The sequence below is a fragment of the Poecilia formosa genome, unplaced genomic scaffold, assembly GCF_000485575.1.
Source record: "Poecilia formosa unplaced genomic scaffold, Poecilia_formosa-5.1.2 Scaffold229, whole genome shotgun sequence".
NCBI classification, from domain to species: Eukaryota; Metazoa; Chordata; class Actinopteri; order Cyprinodontiformes; family Poeciliidae; genus Poecilia; species Poecilia formosa.
Genome location: NW_006800168.1, coordinates 208 through 19,423, shown reverse-complemented (window position 1 = coordinate 19,423; position 19,216 = coordinate 208). Strand labels below are relative to the sequence as shown.

At 43.9% G+C, this 19,216-nt stretch overlaps 1 protein-coding gene across 4 annotated transcripts in view; it reads left to right on the top strand.

Moving 5' to 3' along the window:
• mbd5 (methyl-CpG binding domain protein 5) overlaps positions 1–19,216 on the top strand; it is a 21,764-nt gene extending 2,548 nt beyond the window's left edge. For 2 of the 4 annotated variants that reach the window (XM_007568662.2, XM_016680008.1), the window contains exons 2-7: positions 4,670–5,246; positions 7,146–7,248; positions 8,984–9,155; positions 9,921–12,263; positions 16,660–16,859; positions 17,761–19,215. In XM_007568662.2, the coding sequence (XP_007568724.1) occupies positions 5,134–5,246; positions 7,146–7,248; positions 8,984–9,155; positions 9,921–12,263; positions 16,660–16,859; positions 17,761–18,885 (4,056 nt within the window). In that variant the 5' untranslated portion in view covers positions 4,670–5,133 and the 3' untranslated portion in view covers positions 18,886–19,215. Of the gene's footprint in view, positions 1–3,238; positions 3,355–4,669; positions 5,247–7,145; positions 7,249–8,983; positions 9,156–9,920; positions 12,264–16,659; positions 16,860–17,760 lie in introns of those variants that run through there. The other 2 variants (XM_016680009.1, XM_016680010.1) reach the window with 2 other exon arrangements.

Sequence of the window (19,216 nt, the reverse complement as noted above, 5' to 3'; positions counted from 1 at the left end):
TTTGTGCCAATATGTCCCTTAATTTATGTTAAAATCATTGAACAGGAGATCTTTGTGCCTTCCGTTCTAATGTTGGTTAATTAACTTGTAATATTCCTTTAAATAGGAAGAAAAACATTTTGATGCATTTTAAAACGGCAACCATTTAAAATGTTTTCCTTCGAAACAAAAATATGTTTTTTAAAGGCGTCAGGAAAGATATGCGTGTCCCTTGCTAAGGGAAACAGAAATTATGCTAAGTGAATAAAAGTTACTCTGAAATTAAGATGAAAATGGAATAATAAATGAACAATACTGTTATAGACAAAACAGTGTTTTTTACTAAAATGTCACTCTAAAAGATAAAAAGCATCCATCTGTATCTACACATCTACTGTCCACAAAACTGTTTTAGATGTTCACTTATGAGAGTCTCACATAAATCGTCAAAATCAAGATTTATATCAATAAACAAAACATCCAACATCACTATTTCTTTTTTCTTTTATTATTGAATTAAAATAACCGTACATTGATCAGTTTGCCTCAGTCTGGTGCATTTTAATCCATCCGTTTGTTTTACTCTGACCTGTTTGTAGCACTATTGGCAGCTGAAAGGTGGGACAGTTTGCCATAAAGTTTAGACTTCCTGTGATTTAAAACTTCTTTATTCTAATTAATTAATTAGACATAAACACAGCGATGCTTTAAAGCATCCCTGATTGGTCAGACATCCTAAATCCTGTCGGATCAGTCTCTCTGTCTGATTTTATTTCTACATTTCCATAAACTGCTGCCCTTAATGGACCACAGATCCAGTTACTCTGCCATATTTAGCCGAGCTTCTCTCTTATTTGATCTGATTTCTGACCTGAAACGTTTATTTTTCAGACAGTCTTGTTGTTTTTGGTCCTCAATAGCCTAGCTTTAGACAAATGACAGTTTGCCTTCTGAATAGAGGAGCAGCTCATAGAGTAAAAAGGACATTTTTATGATTTCTTTTTTGGATCGCTTTCATATTTAGTAACATCACCTTGTTTGTTTTCCTTGTTATTAACTGATGGGATCAAATGATTTTAAAAGATGTGTTTATTAAGTATGTATGTTAAATCTCACCTTAACTGATTTCTTCAGCTTCTGAAATATATGCATGGTTTCACTTTGGTCTCAGCCTCCACGAATTACTTAAATTAGCACCAAGTTTCTCCTTCGCTCCATCTCTGTCTCTTAAAACCAAAAAGATGGAGCGAAGAAAAGCCACAGCAGAACTTTCTTCTTCAGTATTTTACATCTTAAAATGAATGTTGGGAACTGACAAATCTGGAAAGTAGAGTTTGAGGAGAAAGAAAAATCAGTTTGAGTAAGAATCGTGGTTTTTATTTGTAAAGATTTAGAATCGATTGGTCAGAAGTTTGTGGCCATTTTTATGCAGAAATGTTTCAACTACAACAAAACTGGCTAAGCCTGGTGCTTGGGTGTCATTCATCCAGCGGTCCGCCGTGCTTTTGAGTTAAAAAATGTCTAACGTTGACAGGAAATTTGGAAAATATCACTTGATAATTATGTCTTGTAAAAAGATTGGAAGATTAATACCTGAACATCAACTATAAAATCTTAAAAAATGCAAACATTTTAAAAAGACTTTACTTGTAGCGGCACAAGTAAAGCCTGGTGGCCCGCCAGGCTTATATCTTGGGGGAAACCCTGAACTAGTCCAGTTCCACCGTCATGAATGATGTGCATTTGTACGCTTCTTCGTTAAATAACTACAAATGGTTAAGAACTCCTGGTTGGAATAGAACTAACTCCAGCTACTCATGGATTTGATATCTAAAATTTAAGACATTTGACACATTAATGTCTCCATTTGTCCATAGATCATGAGAATCCTTTTCAAGCCTAGCAGAAGCCTTATAATTGGCTGATAATCAGTTGATTGGGAACACAGTGCCAGGACGGAAAGTCAACAGCATCGATGAGGGAGCCGTTGCTGCTCATTGGTCTGGTAGAGGTGGCTTTGCTCTGACGTCTCATTTTGATATTCTTAGCAGTGTTTTGCTGCCTGCGAGGCCATTTTGATGCAAACAGTTGTTTGTCCTGTTTTTCACCGTGATGCATTTTGGTTGTTTGCTCTGTCTTCCTCCTGTGGGTAATATCACAGAGCTTAAAATCTGACGTCTCTCCATTATAAATCACTGATGCAGCCTTTAGAGCCCCCAGCAGCAGATGAATCACACTTCTTGTCTCAAGTGCTACCTTCATTGCCTCTGCGTCCATGTTGTGTGCATCAGGTAGCTTCAGCCGGGCTGCGGTTTCAGAGCGTTAACGCTCGGTGAAAACAGGAGCAGCTTCCCCACCTGCATCACAGGAAGCTGTTAGAAAAGCTTCAGATGTCACAATCTGGGGAAAAAAAGCTCCATTATGTGTGAACCTCTGCTGCTGTCTGGCTGGTTTAGTCCTGAGTCACTCTCTGCTGGGGACAGCGCAGGTAAAACCGGCCACAGCGAGGGAGTCACTTCCTGTTTCACTTCCCAGATTATCAGTGTTCCAGACTTTATTCCTTTTCCTATTATTTTATTCCCATTTTCCTTAAATCTGCCCTTTTGTCTTCACTCTTCTTTTATTCTTTCCTAATTTCCTTCCTTCCTTCTTTATTACTCTTTTCATTCGTTCCTTCTCTTTTCAACCTTATTTTATTCCTTATTTTCTTCCTTTGTTCATTTTCACTCCTTTATACCTAATTTTCTTTCCTCGTTGCTTTCTTCTTTGTTCTTTCCTTCCTTCCCTTTTCACCATTATTTTATTCTTTATTTCCTTCTATCCTTCCTTTCTTCTTTCTCACTCTTATCAGGTTTTCTTTTTCACTTTTCTTTTATTCTGTATTGTCTTATTCATCTTTGCTTTTATTTCTAATTTCTTTCCTTCATTCCTTCCTTTTTCACTCTTATTTTATTCTTTATTTCCTTCCTTCTGTTATTCCATCCTTGTTCCTTTCCTTCCTTCCTATTCCATTCTTCCTTTCTTCTTTCCCTCCCTATTACCTCCCTTCCTTCCTCCCCTACTTGTGTCTTACCTTCCTTCTTTTTTCTGTCTCGTCCTGTCCATTCTTTCATTTTTCCCTCCTCCCTTCCTTCCTTGTGCCCTACCTCCTCCTCCTTTCCTTCCTTCAGGTTAAATCCTCCTCGCTTTCTGCTGTAAACTCTCAGTGAACTTCCATCTTTGTGTTTTAAAATCTGCTCTGGGAAGTTGTGTGAATGTTCAGGTCCTGCTAAAAGCCTCACAGTGTTTTAATCTGACATGTTGCAGGTTTAGACATAACTGGAGTTTCTCCCGTTTGCATGGAAGCAGAGTTAGCAGAGAGCTGCTTTGCCTGAGGTAAAGATAACACCTGCCGAGACGCTTTGTGTAATTTCTAATCAAAATGTCTTCGGTTTACATCCGTTCTCTTCCTTTTCTTTTCTGATGCAACCCAATAAAAAAAAGCCGATAACCAAAACATTTGTCAGACATCCTCGCGCTGCACTAGGCTCTTGTTGGAGAGGTAATTTCTTCTCAATAGAAATGATGTGCTTTTTGTTACGTCCGTCTTTGCCAAACATGGAGCTCTGGGAAATTAGATTTTAATGATGTGGCCGTTTCACTTATACGATTCCACAGCCGTCTCCTGAGATGATTGCTGCAGCGCTCTGCCTGATAAACAGCTGCCCCTTTCCCTGTGCTCACCTCCCCGCCTCTGTGGGAACATCTCTGGGTTTGTTTCAGCAGCTAAAGGCCTGTTATGAGTCAGCAGCACCACCAGCTGAGAGGAGACTCTGCTTGCAGCTCCGCTTGGCGAGCGGCGAAAACGTGTGATTAATTGAAGGTCTTAGATGCACCAATCAGTCGCTCTGATCGGTGACTAGGAAGGGGAATTGAGAACCGGTTCTTGTACAGAATCGGTTCTCAATAGTTCAATTACTTGCTTAACCATTCCGCTTATCGGTTCACGCTCTGTGTTTTCCTTTAGAAAATGTCCAAGATGGCGTATGGGCAATATATGATTATATCAGCCGATTTATCAGCAACGATTTCCTTAATTGTAGGAGATTGGTGATACTTGCATGTGAAAGCGATTTCATATATCTCAGCAAATCCACCGTTCTTTGTCTAATTACCCAGTTATGAACCCCAAAGAAAAATAATACTGAATTGGCGCAAGTTGATTACGTTTCTTATGCCCATGTTGTATCTAACCATTATTTTAGTAATCGGTTATTGTGACATTGAGTATGATAAATTGGCAATTTCAGTTTATCATTGAAACAATTAATCAGATTATATGTTTATTGAAATTGTCAACTAATTTAATAATATTTTTAATATTAATATTTAATATTTTTAACTGGAGTATTCAGACTTAATAAAGGCCACTTACCATTTTTTTTTTAATTAACTGATCAATAGCTAAAGCTAAAATAGTTGGCACTTACTTCAGTGAACAATTAGTCACGATTAATCTGATTAACCCCACTTTTTAAATGGTAACAGTGTGATTTAGCATCAAAATATCTATCTGCTGTTTGTAGAACGTTGTGAACTGTTCAAAGCTAATTTGGTTTTACTGTTTTGTTTTCACAGTGACCTCAGATTGATGAGGAACTGGATTGTTTTTAGGTTTTGACTCTAACTGTCCGTCTTCTCCTCCTCTCAGGAGTCATGGGGAAACCACTACCCAACTGTGATTGGGAACCAAAATCCTGAAAAGATCTCTGATGGTGTTTTTCCTGGGAAATGGACAAGTGTTGAGAAGTGAAAAATAGAGGACTTTTCTTTGGAAGAACTCGACAGTCCCGATCCCCGCCCCCTCCCTTCTAGCCAATCGGATGGCTCCGAATGACAGGATACAGTAATGGATGTGGTCACGCCGTTCAGCGCTGTAGCCAGAATGCAGCTCAGAGGGTAGGGTCAGCTGTGAGCCCGCCTCACCCTACCCTCCCACCACCCCGTTAGCTCCGCCAGAGAGCCGCCCCCCGACCCCCACATCCAGGCAGCAACCCTTCTCTTCCACCCTCCCAACACCGACCCCTCCACCACGGCTTCGGAAGACGGAACATGACGCTGGTTCATGTCTGATACGTACACCTCTGAGGCGTCGAGCGTAAAACCAGTGGAGCAATGAATGGCGGAAAGGACTGTGAGGCGGGAGATGAGAGGCAGGCCGTCCCTGTCCAGGTCCCCATTGGCTGGCAGCGCAAGGCGGAGCACGGCGGAGGCGTCGTGTATGTGAGGTAAGAACATGTCCAGAAAGGTGGCGTGACTTACATGCTGTTGGTGTCCTGTTTCCTGATGGAAGACCAGTCTGGTCACTCAGATCAGCTTCAGGGTTCAAAGTTGAACTCCACCAAAGAAGTCCCAGAGCTAAACCAAATGCAGTTCTTTAAAAACACAGGATCCAACCAGCCAACCATTCGTCTATCATCTACCCAACCATTCGTCTATCTTTCTTCCAACCCTTCATCCATCTATTGGTCTGGCATTCAACCATCCATCCATCCACCCACCCATTGGTGTATCAATGGTTGGATGAATGGATTCAAGCATTGGTTTACAGTATGTACATCCAACTAATGGTCTTTAACTCATCCAACCAACCATCCAACCATTGGTCTTTCGCTCATCCAACCAATGATGTCATCCATTTGTCATCCATCCATCCATTCATCCATCCATGCAGTCAGCCATTCATCATCCAGTCATCATTCCAAACATTGGTTTATCATCTATTTATGAAGGTTAGTTTGTGTTTTTACCAGGATCCATAATTAAAGTCTTATTGCTGCAGAGATATTGACCGTAGAGTCTCAATGAACTTTGGTATTTATGCTGAAGATCGTGAGATTGTGTCAATTACAGAATCCAGACGACTTTTGATTTTTGAGAAGTGTTAATATAAGGATTAGTCCTAACTCATTTCTAAGTTATTATTGTCTCTTGATCTGCAAAAGATCCTGCATTTGAAATAAAACTATAATTTCTATCATTTGCATCTTTCAAATTCTTGAGCATCAGAAACTAGTACGTCCTGAGTGAAGTATCTTACAGTCTTGATGAGCGCTGTTGCTTAAAGGAGACGGCTTTAATAGAAAGAATGTAAACAGGAGGCTTGAGGGTTGGTGGTGTGAATCAGAAAGCCCCCAGCAGGTGTGTTTACTGTCCACACACGGTCAGAGCTGCTATGATTGATCGGCTCTGCAGGAAACCGACACAAACACGGCGACGTTTAGATGCTGCTGCTCCCTGCGTTGAGTCACGCAAGTCCCCTCTGACGCTGCAGTGTGTCTGAAATCTCCCCAACATATTGTCCTTATCGGACGCTGAACGACTTATTGATACAGAAAAACTGCAACCTACATGTTTGCATAAATGCTAAATGTCTAGGAGAAACCAACCATTCATGAAGAAAACTCCTTTTATCCTATATTTCAAAGCCGTCTCAGATCAATGCACCAATGATGTTACATTTCTGTTCCTGTCAGTGGCTCAGATAATCGTCTCCATCAGCCCTGACCATCAAGTGTGCAAAGTTTTTTCATTATGATTCATTAGAAAACGTGAGAGTTAGCTTTAAATACGTTAATCACATGCCTTAAATAGTAGCAGGACTATTTAATCTCTTATATTCTATGTAGTTAAATTTTCTCTTGGTTTTTTCTGTCAGGCGAAAGTTTACGTTTGACTTGAAGCAGTTGAGGCTAATGCTAACTAACTGCTAATAAACCCTTGCTAACTAGCTAGCTTTCCAGTTGGCTGGACGACGTTCCTTCTTCGCTACTGGCTCTCTTCTTTTGCAAATCCATACAATGTTACCTGCATTTTGTGCAAAAAAGGTTGGCACTACTACAGTATAAAATATGCAATTTTCTTTTGTACATTGCTGTCAAGATAATGTCTTAAATTACATCCATAATGGTTTAAAAAAGTCTTAAATTTGCGTTGGTGAAACCTGCAGAAACCTCGTTTACAATCATAACCTGGATCAGAGAATGAAGCTCATCTTTCTGACCAGTCAAGTCTTCTAATGTTCTGACGAAGCTGTTCAGTTTATCCCTTTTTAAAAGTGAATTATTATTCTACCATTACCATGAGCGTTGAGTTTAACCCCTCCCCCTCTGGTTGCTGTCTTCCAGTCCCAGCGGCTCGCTGCTGTCCAGCCTGGAGCAGGTGAAGACCTACCTGCTCACAGATGGAACCTGTAAATGTGGCCTGGAGTGCCCGCTCATCCTCCACAAGGTAATGCTGCTGCTCCGGTTCATGTGACGTCCCTCAGAGAGAAACATGGAATTTTAGTTCATTTTTTCCAGATTGAGTCTTTGTCATTCCTTCTTTCTTCCTTCTCTCCTTGCTTCCTCTCTCTCTTTCTTTTCTCCTTTCCTTTTTTCCTCCAATCCTACCACTCTTTTTTCCTGTCCTTTTCTGTCTGTTACCCATTTTCCCGTCCTTCCTTCCTTGTTCTGCAAACTTCATTTTCTCATCTCCTTCCTTCCTTTCTTCCTTCTATATTTTTGTGCCTTTATTTCTTCTTTCCCTTCTCTTTGTCTTTCCTCCTCTGTGTTCAACTTTGCTTCGCATTGTCTCGTTTTTCCTCCGTTCTTTCCTTATGCCATCACTCCTTCTTTCCTTATTTCCTACAGTTTCTTATCTTTTCCATCCTTTCCTTTCTTGTTCGTCCTGCTCCTTTGTGTTCTTACTCCCGTCTTTCGTTCTTTCCTTTCCTTACTTTTCTTTGTCCTTCCCTCTTTTTTCTTCTTTCCTATTGTGTTCCATCTATCCTTCATTCTGTCCAAGATCTGTTTTTCTTTCTTTCCTTGTCCTTTGTTTGTCCTCTGTGTCCTTACTTTACAACCTTGTGTCCTACCTCCTTTTTGAATCTTTCTGTCCTGTTTGTTCTGCCATAAAGTGAATGAACCCAGTAAATCAGACCTAAACTTGCTGCAGTGGTTGTTTTTCAGTCTTAAATTAATCTTTGGATGGAATATTTTCAATATTTATGACTTGTGGAAAGGACAAATTTGTGAAAAGCTGCTGAATCTGGGAAGATTGGACACTCTTAATGGTTTCTTTTTCTTTTGCTTTTGAACTCCCATTTTATGTTGCAAACATAGTTGGGATTCATTATATAAATTCAAATCAGTCACCTCACTTTGACCCGATTGAGTTTCTGTGCAGTCGTACAAACTCTGAAGTTTTTGTTCAAGTATTTTCTATGTTTACGAAAGATGAAAAAATTATATATGTTTATCCAAATTTTTATTTTTTGTTTAGGCCATGAACATTAGAAAATAAAATTACAAAACTTTTTTTTTTTTTTTTTAAAGAGCTCAAGGTAAGAAATATCCTACCTAAATCCATCCATTGAAAATGTTATAACCGTTTCCTCCCTGTGTGATCGACAAAGGAGTGGACATCTAGATGGATGGATGTATTGCTGGTCAGTCGGTTTGTTTGTAGCAGACAAACGATCCACTTTCCCATTTGTGAGTTTGTCTTCAGTCTAGTTTTTAAACAGATTATGACTTCAAGGCCTCTCTGTTTCCCTACAGCGGAGTAATTCCTACACCCTCCAGTCTGTCATTCTCCCTCAGTTGGAGGACAGTGTTGGTTCTTCTTTAATTCTTGCCTCATTAGTCGCCCTCTTGTTTTTTTCAGTAGCTGGCATTGATGCCAGCTCTGCCATGTTGGTCCACTCCAGCTGTTGGAGAACTTTGCACAGCTGCAACACTCTTTTCCCCTCTTTATGAGCTGAACACAGAACCACTGGTTGTCCAGCAAATGACCATCTGTTCCTGTAAAGGGCCTTCAGATTGATTTTTATATCGCATGATGCAGGATATTAGTCCAGTGTACTTGAAGAAGGTTGGCTATCAGTGATTTATTTATGGGTTTTGCTCCGATATTAGACAGATGTTCTGAATAAAATCAAGGCTTTCAAGATTCATAATAAGACCACACGTCTGTTTGTTGTCAGGTGTTCAACTTCGACCCAGGGGCGGCTGTCAAACAGAGGACGGCGGAGGATGTGAAAGCAGACGAAGACGTGACCAAACTCTGCATTCACAAGAGGAAGCTCCTGGCTGTGGCCACGCTGCACAAGAGCATGGAGACACACCCGCCTCTGGCACTGACTAGCCCAGGAGGAGGTACATGGACATGGAAATACAGTTCTTACAACCTTGGTGTATTATACAAGCAAGGGTAGCAATCTGGCTTGAATTGTAATTGCTTTATGGCATGCTTCTAGTTGACATCGCCCAGCTGCTGAAGCTTTTCAGCTTGTTTATTGGCCTGGAACTACTGCAGCCCATTGCTATTTGAACCATTCAAATAACTTTGACTTCTGCTATTTATAAATTTTGTATTTGGTAGGAAATATTTTAAATTACGAAACAAACTTCCGCATCCTAAAGACACCTTGGGATCTGTGAAGGATAAATATTTCACTTCAAAACTTCATTCAGAGTTGAAACAAGTCTTGACCCACTTTCAAAAAGGTCAATGTTTTCTAAAATGCTACTCTTAGCATATTAGCATGGATGCTAATGTTTGAATTAGCATCTCCACAATTTCATGTTTGCTATTATTAGCTATCATGTTAATATTAGCATTTTAAATGTGCTAAATATTGATGTTGCTGGCATATTGGCTAATATGAACTAAACTCTATATGTGGTCAGTATTGATTCACCTATTTGCTGATTTTTTTAATTAAATAATGTTCTAAAATATGGGACTATATCAAACTGCCCAGCTTCTGCTGTTCATTGTGCTTGTACATAACTAGAAAACCATTTACAGAGTAATTGCAATGCCTGTCTGGTAGTTTTACTGGCATGTGAAAGAAGTAGACATTTTTTCCTGATGATTTGGTTTTGAATAACTTGGCAATGATTTGTTTCCCATTTTAGGTACATCATCTGCAGTTGCTGTGCATTCTACAACTCAACGAGCAATAAGGACTAAAGCCCATGATGGGTTGCCCAATGCTGTTGGTCCTGAGTGCAAGAACCCGTTCAAAATGATAATGGCGGCCGGACAGCAGCAGCAGCAGAGGTTGTTTCCACCTCAGGAGGCGGGTGGAGCCCCGCAGCCTGAGTTTTACTCTGGATACCCCCGGGCACAGAGGCTACAGAGCGGGGACCCTGGAACTAAATCTCCATATCGGGTGGGGTATGGAGGCATGTTGAGCCCATCTTCCTCCAGTGCTAAACTGTATGGAGATGGCTCTCAGTCTCCCAACACAGACACTCTGGGCAGCCCTGAGGGGTTTCAGAGGACCAATCCTTGTGGCTTTCCAGGAGCTGGTAGTCCCGGTTCAGCATCCATCCATGGGAACCCTAGGACTCCTCTTTCCCCACCCAGAGTAATGCTTCATGGCTCTCCTGCAGGCCAGCCATCCTGCGCCATGACAGGAAGGACTAGCACGCCCCTCTCCCCTACGGCCACTGCCAAAAGCCCTGTCATGAACATGAACATGCCCCGGGGGAACTTCCCACCCGGCATGGATCTGCCTCGTGCAGCATTTCATCATAAATCTCAGCCCCCTCTGCATCCTGTACCTCCCCCGCCATCCATACCACCACCCTGCGCTCTTCAGAAAAGGCAGTTGACCTCTGAAAAAGACCCCTTAGGCATTCTGGATCCCATCCCTAGCAAGCCAGTTAGCCAACCCCCAACCCATGCCCCCAACCCGCCCAACTTCCAGCCCAACATCCACTCTCAGGTACAAATGATGAATGTAAACATCCCCCCTCCTGCCATCGTTCCCCTGCCAAGCAACTTACCTTTACCCACAGTGAAGCCTGGACCTGTGGGCCATGGTGGCAATGTGCAAAGGACTCAACAGAGCGGTCCTTCCTCCTCCATGTCCCCCTCCCCTGTCACTTCCCCTGTTCACATGGTTGGACCGGTTCTAGGGAGAATCGAGGCCTCGCCTCATCGCTCGCGTTCCTCCTCCACTTCCTCCGAACACGGGAGCTTTGCAATGCCCTCGGGTCACCAGGCCCCGTGTGCCACCATGAAGGTTCCTCCTCGTTCTCCCAGGTCTGCAATGGGGTCTCCCCGGCCAGCCATGCCCTCAAGCCCATCCACCAACAAAACTGACCCACTCCACCAGTATAAAGACTCCCAGCTGCTGCCTGGAATGGGAAACCCAGTCGGCACCCATCAGCACAGCAACTCCATGTACTCCCCCACCTCTTCATCCTCTTCGTCCTCTCTGGCAACTTCCAGCGCTTCCCAGAAGGGCCACCCTGGTCTCCTTGGGATGCCCCTCAACCAGATCCTGAACCAACAGAACGCCGCTTCCTTCCCAGCCAGCAGCCTCCTCTCAGCCGCAGCCAAAGCACAGCTAGCAAATCAAAACAAACTCGGCCCTGCTGGCAACAGCACTCCCGGCATGGCTGCTGGCGGTGCGGTCGGCATGCCGGCAATGGGGGCGGCCAGCGGAGGTAACGGTGGGGGTGTCGGCCCTCGAAACATGGAGGGACACAGCACTTTAAATCCCATGCTCCCGCCAAACTCCACCATGCTGCTAAACACTCCAGAAGGTCAGAGTGGCCGGGCGGCGCTGCGAGACAAACTCATGGCCCAGCAGAGGGATCCTGCACGGAAACGTAAGCAGTCGTCCGGCAGCACTGGGAACCACGACGGTGGCAACAACATGGTCTTCAACATGCTCAACAAGCAGGGCATGGGGGGACCCCACATGCAGGGGCCCAGCGCTACAGAGCAGCTGCGTAAAGTGGGCCGGATGGGGAACCTGCACCCCAACGCCTCCATGGCTCAGCTGCTGCAGTCCATGAGCTGCCACAGTTCCCACAACATGGCGGGGAACAGCCACCGCCCTGGGCTCAGCTCCGGCTCACACGGAGCGGCGCCGCTTCACTACAACGACAGTGCGGGCATGCAGCAGAACCTCCTGGTCCAGCAGAGGTTGCGACCTCCAGGAGATCCCATCCAGCACTGCCAGAACCTGGACCCCTCAGGGGGCCACCTGGTCCCCCGTCCAGGCCAGTACCCTGACATGATGGCCCAGATGCAGACTCAGTCCATGAACACCTGCGGTCCCATGGGGCCAGGCGGTGGACCTATCGGACCGGACGGCATGCCGCTGGTACGCCCCAACACTAACCCACCACCGCTGTCCCATCCGGGTCCGCACCCCTCACAGCTCCACAGTATGAGGAGGACGAACATCGTGCTGCACGCAGGGGGCGATGGAGGCTGCAACCAGACGGTCTCTGATGCAGGTGAGACTTTGCACGACTGTGACGCAGCTGTCTAAATTACAATCAGGTTGGATGTGATGTTGAAACAGTGGATGATATTTATTGGGTCGAATTGCTGACAAATTAACTTTTCAGCAAGACTCTACGGGTGTTTTCATACCTCGTAGTCCGGTAGACTCGGTTCAATTGGGGACCAACCTGCCGTATTTGTTATATATTCTCAGCTGGTGTGATCCTCTGAAACAAACCAACTTATTGGAAAACCTGTTCACCTCCTCGCCTGTGGGGGCGCTGCACCAAGAACTGAAACACTGAGCACAACTTCCTTTTTCACAAAATGTAAAGTGGTGTTAGATTTTATCAGTTATTTGTCTTCAGTAAAAGATCATGAGCCATTTCTCCCACTAGTGCTAGACACGCACGTTTGTTTTGGTTATTTTTACCCAGAATGCCCTGCGCCATAGTCCACTTCCTGCTTTATGAATATGAATTTCTTCTGTAGCCGTTTACATCCACCGCCACCTTGATTTTTAATGACTTATCTTGTGCACTAACTAACTTATGTGTAAATTGAACAGGACATGTGATGCAGTCAATTTTTAACCCCGAAAATTCCTTGAATGTCTTGTAAATGTCGAACACCCTCTTTGCTGCCAGTCCCTCTCCTCTTTTCTTCTGATAAGTCTCTGGCTTGATGAAGCCTTGGTTTCTATGGTTATGAGTGAAGTAAGACCAAAGGATTTGGGTGATAGGCCCAGAGTCAAGATGATCCGACTCCTTCAGCGTGTCAAAGCTAACTAGTGGGCCCCTCATCTTTAGCTGCCCACTAATTGTCAGTCAGCCAGTGTTTCTCTCTGTTTTATTTGTATTCTAACGTCAGTGAATGGCGTGCAAAGATAGAAATGGGATCTGCATCACGCTTTAAAGGAAACAACCCAGATAGGGAGCTGTAAAGAGCTTCTCCCAGAAAGCTGGTCACTATAGTAACGATAGACCCTGAATAGAGGCCAGAGTGAAGCCTTTGGTGACAGTTTAGGCCGGTGTGTCTGATTGTGTAGGTCTGCTTGTGCATTACAGAGTGTGTGCTTCTGTTTATTTGTATGCACATGGATGATTTGCAGTGTGACTGTATTTTTCAGATCTTGTTTCTGTTTCCCTCCCTGCAGTCGAACCGGAATCATTTTATGTATTCGATTTGCGTTTTTGTGTTTTATCATAGAAATATGACCGAGGTCTGCTCCAGGCCACCCGCTCTTATCACCAGCTATTCTGTTTTTCTGACACGTGAATTCATTGAAATTCAGGCTTGTTGGTGGAGCGTGATGTTTTTCATCACTGGGGATTTTTTTAATTTTCGGCGTCCTCTCAGTGTAGCTGCTGAAACAGATGTGTGAGGTTGAAGTTAATTGGTCATCACAGAAGCAAAGTCAGCAGTTTTTAAAGACCCTGAAACCTCTGCCCCAATTTCAGTTTACCTGCCCCTTTTGCCTGTTTTCCCTGTCTAAGTTGATTACATAGACTTCATAATCTATTTTAATTAATGTTGTTTTGGATGTTTTGTTTGTTTTTATTCTGTAAATTTTATGTTTTTCATTTGAGTGGGTATACTTGCATTATTATTACTACTACATTCGTTCATAAATGGTCACCAAATGACATTAGCATTTATTGCAATAATTTCTGGAACTATTTATTGCCCTACAAAATTTATCTTGACATGCCAAGATATGACCAACCGTTTTCAAGTTTTAGCTTGCACACTCCACATTTCTACAGGGTTTTTTCTAAGTTCTGTGAAAGATCAACATTGGAAAGCTGAGTGGGTATAATAGCAATTTGCACCAATCTCATGGTAAAATAATCTAAAAAAAATAACAGATTAAAAACAATACATATCTTTGTTGTAGAGTTTGTGTCTATTTAAGAGTTTAGCAGAAAAAAGTGCTTATGAATTCAAAACGCTGCATATTTTGTTGATTAATTGTGACTTAATTAGCACAGGAGCACCACAGGGGACTGTACTCTCACCATTCCTGTTCACTCTGTACGTTGAAGATTTCCAGCACTTGTCCGACTTCTTTCATTTACAGAAATGCTCAGATAAGTAGGGTTAGAAGTTAGGGTTAGTTAATTTCAAAAAATTTTAAAATCAGAAATATCGGTCGTAACAACAACATTAATATCAGATATCAATGTCGCGCTCCATTCCTAGCAGAAAATGTTACTTTTTCAGACCAACATTAGGCGCTGACACAGCTTTACAATGGGCCCCATTAGCTAGTCTGAGCATGGACTGCAGGTTTTGTGTTTATTCTAGGCTTAAACCCTGGATTAATATTTCCACTTTGTGGCAGATGTCATGTTTGGCAGAGTTTCCCATTCTTCGGCATTTAAAAGCCTTTAAGTGTCGTAGAAACTGAGCTAGACGGTGGCGTCTGAGATGTAGCCTTGAACCATCTGTTTCCATACAGCTGCTGCGATTGAACTCCCCCCCCCCACCCACTGCCACTCACTCTGCCGCCATTAACAAATACTCAAAAGTTCATTGTAAACTCCCCCGGACCCCCTGTATCCAGTTGACCGCCGCCCCCATCCCCCTGCAGTCTAAAACCGCTCCACCCGACCCCCTTAACCCACCACCACCCCCAACGAGCTTCCTGGCTGCGGACAGCACCACCAATCATCACTCGGTTTCCATGGCAGCGTCCCCCAGCAACAGCCGTCACTATATCATAGCAGTAGCGGATGATGTGGGGAGGACGGGGGAGGGGGTCAGCCGAGTTGGAGAGAAGAGGAAGGGGGGGCGGCGAGGAAGAAAAGAGAGCACACACAGCTGCCCTTCAGCGGCGCAGCATCGCACCAGCTGCTCCAGTCGCCGCTCGTCCATGTTCACACCCACAGAAACACGTCGGGCCTTCGAGATTCTGTATCTGCCTCGGCTTTGTCTGCGCACTTCTCCCTTTATTCATTGATACATCTGTGGCCTCCGTGTACTTTGTCCATGCGCCGTCCTTGGATGCTTTCGCTAACAAGTCTGGCTGTACTGTTCATCTGGCAGCTTGTCCATCTGTTGGTTTGGGCTGCAACAGATTGTTGATGTGCAACTTTTCCCTTTTGTGAGTCTCGACTCAGAAGCATTGATTTTCTTCCTGGTGGAAGCACCAGATTAGAGTAGAGCGATAAAGTGACTAAAACTAAAGTGCAGTGGAAGGGAAACCAATTTAATTAGCTTTATCATTTAGCCAAACAGAATATATTTAAAACACACTCAGCTAGGTTTCATGTTGTAGGACTTGGATTATTAAACCTTTAAATTAAAGCTCAGACAGCATTTTTGTGATTTATTTATTGTTTTCCGATAAATAATAGATTTTGTGGTGCTACTTTTTCCCTCATTAGACCTCTTCCAAAATCTACGTATAAAAGAGGAGAAAAAATAACAAGCAGACAGATTAAACACACAAACAGAACTTAAATAATTTGGTTTTTGTTGCTTGCGATATTGAGTAACAGCAGTTTTGTAGAAATAACAAACACTGCCACCTGCAGGTGGGAGTTAGCACAACTTATAAAATGCGGGGATCTGTTTTTGGATGAAAACGCTTAATCGCGAAAAACTGGAGCGACTAGCAAGAACTGAAACACAACAACAATGAGCTTAGAGAAGCAACATTTCTGTTACTTCACAGCGAGATTATTCACTAAAACATTAAAGCTACTGTAAAGCTTTCCAACAGTTTACGTCCCAGCTCGTTTACCCCAACGTCGAATCAAGCAAAAATCCAAGAGTGCTACTTCAGGCTCGGCTAGATTAAATGTAGGGCCGGGACTTAACGCATTAATTTCAATGAATTCGATAAAGACTTGTGTTGTGTTCGAGCTGTGGTAAAAGGAGTTAGCCTATCAGCAAAGCTACTTAAGCCTAAAGTAGCATCTCAATGCTAAACACGATGCAGCAGCAGAGGTATCAGTGTCCACAATCCATATTTAAAGAAAAACAAAACTATAAATTGTCAGGGATTCCTGAAACTCGGGAACGCTGGATATGTTTAATAGCACTTTGCACCAATCCTGACGGTTGATTAGCCTAAATAACAGATTAAAAACAATAAATACGTGTTGTTCAGCTCATTTGTCTATTTATCCAATAATTTAGCATCAAAAAGGGTTTTGAATTGAAAATGTTGCTTATTTTGCCAATTATGTGACTTTTAATTAAAATTAAAGACTCTTCAATCGACTTGATCAAAAATGTTCACCATTTTGAACTGTTCTAATGGTGAACATTTTTGATCAAGTCGATTGAAAACCCACGACTTGTTTTTAATAACTGACTGATCAAATTTGGCTTGTTTGGAAGAGTTGAAGTTTCAGCATTGGGGTCTGTTGATGAATCGTATCCCCTCTGGTTTTTCAGGCATTGGCATGGGCACCATGCAGCCTCATGTGAACGCTGGTGGAGCTCAGATGTACCAACAGCAGGTCCACCAGCGAATGCCACAGGCGGTTTCCTCTCACCCGGCCTACCAGGGGCAGCAGCACTTCTCTGACAACCAACACTACAAAGATGGCAGCAGCAACGGCGGCTCCATGGCCTGCCTTTATCCGAACTACCAGGTAGACTTTGGTTCTGTTATTGTTTTTACAGCTACTGGTTTGTTAGATTAAAACTTCTTCCATATGATTTAATAATAACGTCCACTTCAAACTTGTTTTAGTATTGTAGTTTGGCCTCCATCCATCAGAGGGCACTGCTGGTCATTCTTAAGCAGAACCTCTAGAGAATTAAAGATGGCGGAGGGATCCCAGAAAACAGTCAAAACAGAGTCCAAATGTGGTTCTGTTTAGAAATATAAACACTTGATAAGCTTTTTAAGTTTCAAGTTCATTTGGGTGAATATTTCTCTAATCCTGGAAGATTAGTATTTGAATTAGTTTTTAAATTCAAAATATTGTGAAAAATTTAGCCCACTTGATACAAGAGAAAACTCGAGTTTTAAAGGAAATCAATCAAGTCAATCAATGTTAGATTAACTCAGTCGATAATTTTTCACTTTCGATAAAGATATCTGAGGTTTAATATCGACTGATACTGAGGCGATACAGAAATCTGATTTGACTAAAAACTTTTCTTTTTAAAAAAAACACAGACAGAAATGTACTGAATTACAAATTAATGTGATAATTCTGCACCAGTACAGCAAACTTAAATACACCAATAGCTTCACAAGCTTGGCCAAACATGTAAAAACAACTTTAATTTATGCAGTTAGGAGCAGAACAGCCAATGGAACATAAATAATAAAGAAACAAACAAAAACAATAAGTAAAAAATAAACTGCAACAAACCTTCTTTCAAATGGTTCAGAAAGTGAAACTAGAAAGGCACAAATCATAGAATTAGACTCAATAGATCTGACTTTATGGATCAGGCAAATTCTCATCTGGGCCATATCCAATACAGATATTGATATTGTATCGGTGCATCTCTGATCATGTTGTTTTTGTGTCTCCTCAGCAGGGAATGTTGCCCCACCCTCAGTTTGCGGAGGAGCAGCAAAGCGAGGGGCTCCCGGCAGGCTCTGAGCGGGGCGCCGGTGGCGGGCCGGAGGTGGTGGACGCCATCTACAGAGCGGTGGTGGACGCCGCCAGTAAGGGCATGCACGTCACCATCACCACCACGGTGAGTGGGACCACGCAGGCCAGCCCGGTGCCCGCCCTCAGTGCCATGAGTGCCTTCACTGCCAACATGGGGGAACCCGTCAACCTCCCCCAGGCGGTCAGCGCCGTCCTGCACGGGCACCAGGACGGAGACCGGCCGCGGCAGGCCAGGCCAGGGCGCGGACAGAAGAACTTGGATGCTGGGAAGAGCACGCCGGACGGTCCAGAACCCAACGACTACTTCCGCTCCCCTGGCCGGGGAACGCCGAGGGGGCAGTGGGACGGAGAGGCGCCACACGGCGGAGGCTTTGAGGCGCAGAGCAACAACACCTGGGGAGGGGAGGAGTTCCTGGAGTGCTCCACCCAAGTGAGAAGTAGTCCTCTGATGGAGAGGCCTGCCAGCCTGGCCCCGGCGCCGCCCTGCCCTGCCGAGGGCTCCAGCGACCACGGCCTGGCCGTTCCCCACGACAAAACCTTCTTCGACCGGTTCAACAACTGCAACCGGACGCCCGCCAACTACAAGGAGCGTCTGGAACAGACGGTGGAGCGGTGCGCCCACATCAACGGCGCCACGCCTCACTTCAACGCCAGGGCTTACGGGGAAGTCCTGGGCCCCCCGCGGCAGGAGCTGACGGGGGACGACCAGTCGCCGGGCTCCTCCACCAGCCTGGAGGGGCCCCTGGCCACGCCCAAAGACTACAGCCACTACAACGGCCACTTCAACGGCATGGCGCCCAGCCCCTCGGACACCAAGAGCCTGAGCAGCGAGGAGGACCTGCGGCAGCCCGACTCGCCCTCGTCCGAGCTGCTCCACTACCGCTCCAGAACCTTCAACATGGGGGAGCTGGTCTGGGGCCAGCTGAAGGGCTTCCCCCCCTGGCCTGCCAAGCTGGCCGGTGACGAACAGGTGCACTGCGCCGCAATGCAGCTGCGAGAGCAGGCCAAGGTGAGGCGCCGCGTCCACTTCCTGCACGTTTACTGAAACGATTAACGAGGATAAATCGATTATTGAAATAAACATCAACTAAATTAGTAAACAATTAACCTTTGGAGTAGATTGGACTCAGAAAAAGTCCATTTGCTGAAAGAACATATTCAAAAACTATATACACTTTGCATTTAAGATAAAAAAAATACATTAGTTAATGTTTTGCCCAGAAATGTTAGCTTCAGTCGGTTCAATAAAATCTGATATTAAGCATCTTTTGCTCAATCATTAATCAATTAATAGAAAATCAATATTGAACTGATAAATCAAGCAGAAAGGGCTGAGCTTTTCACATGTTGTTGCATATTTTCTCATTTAAAAAAGT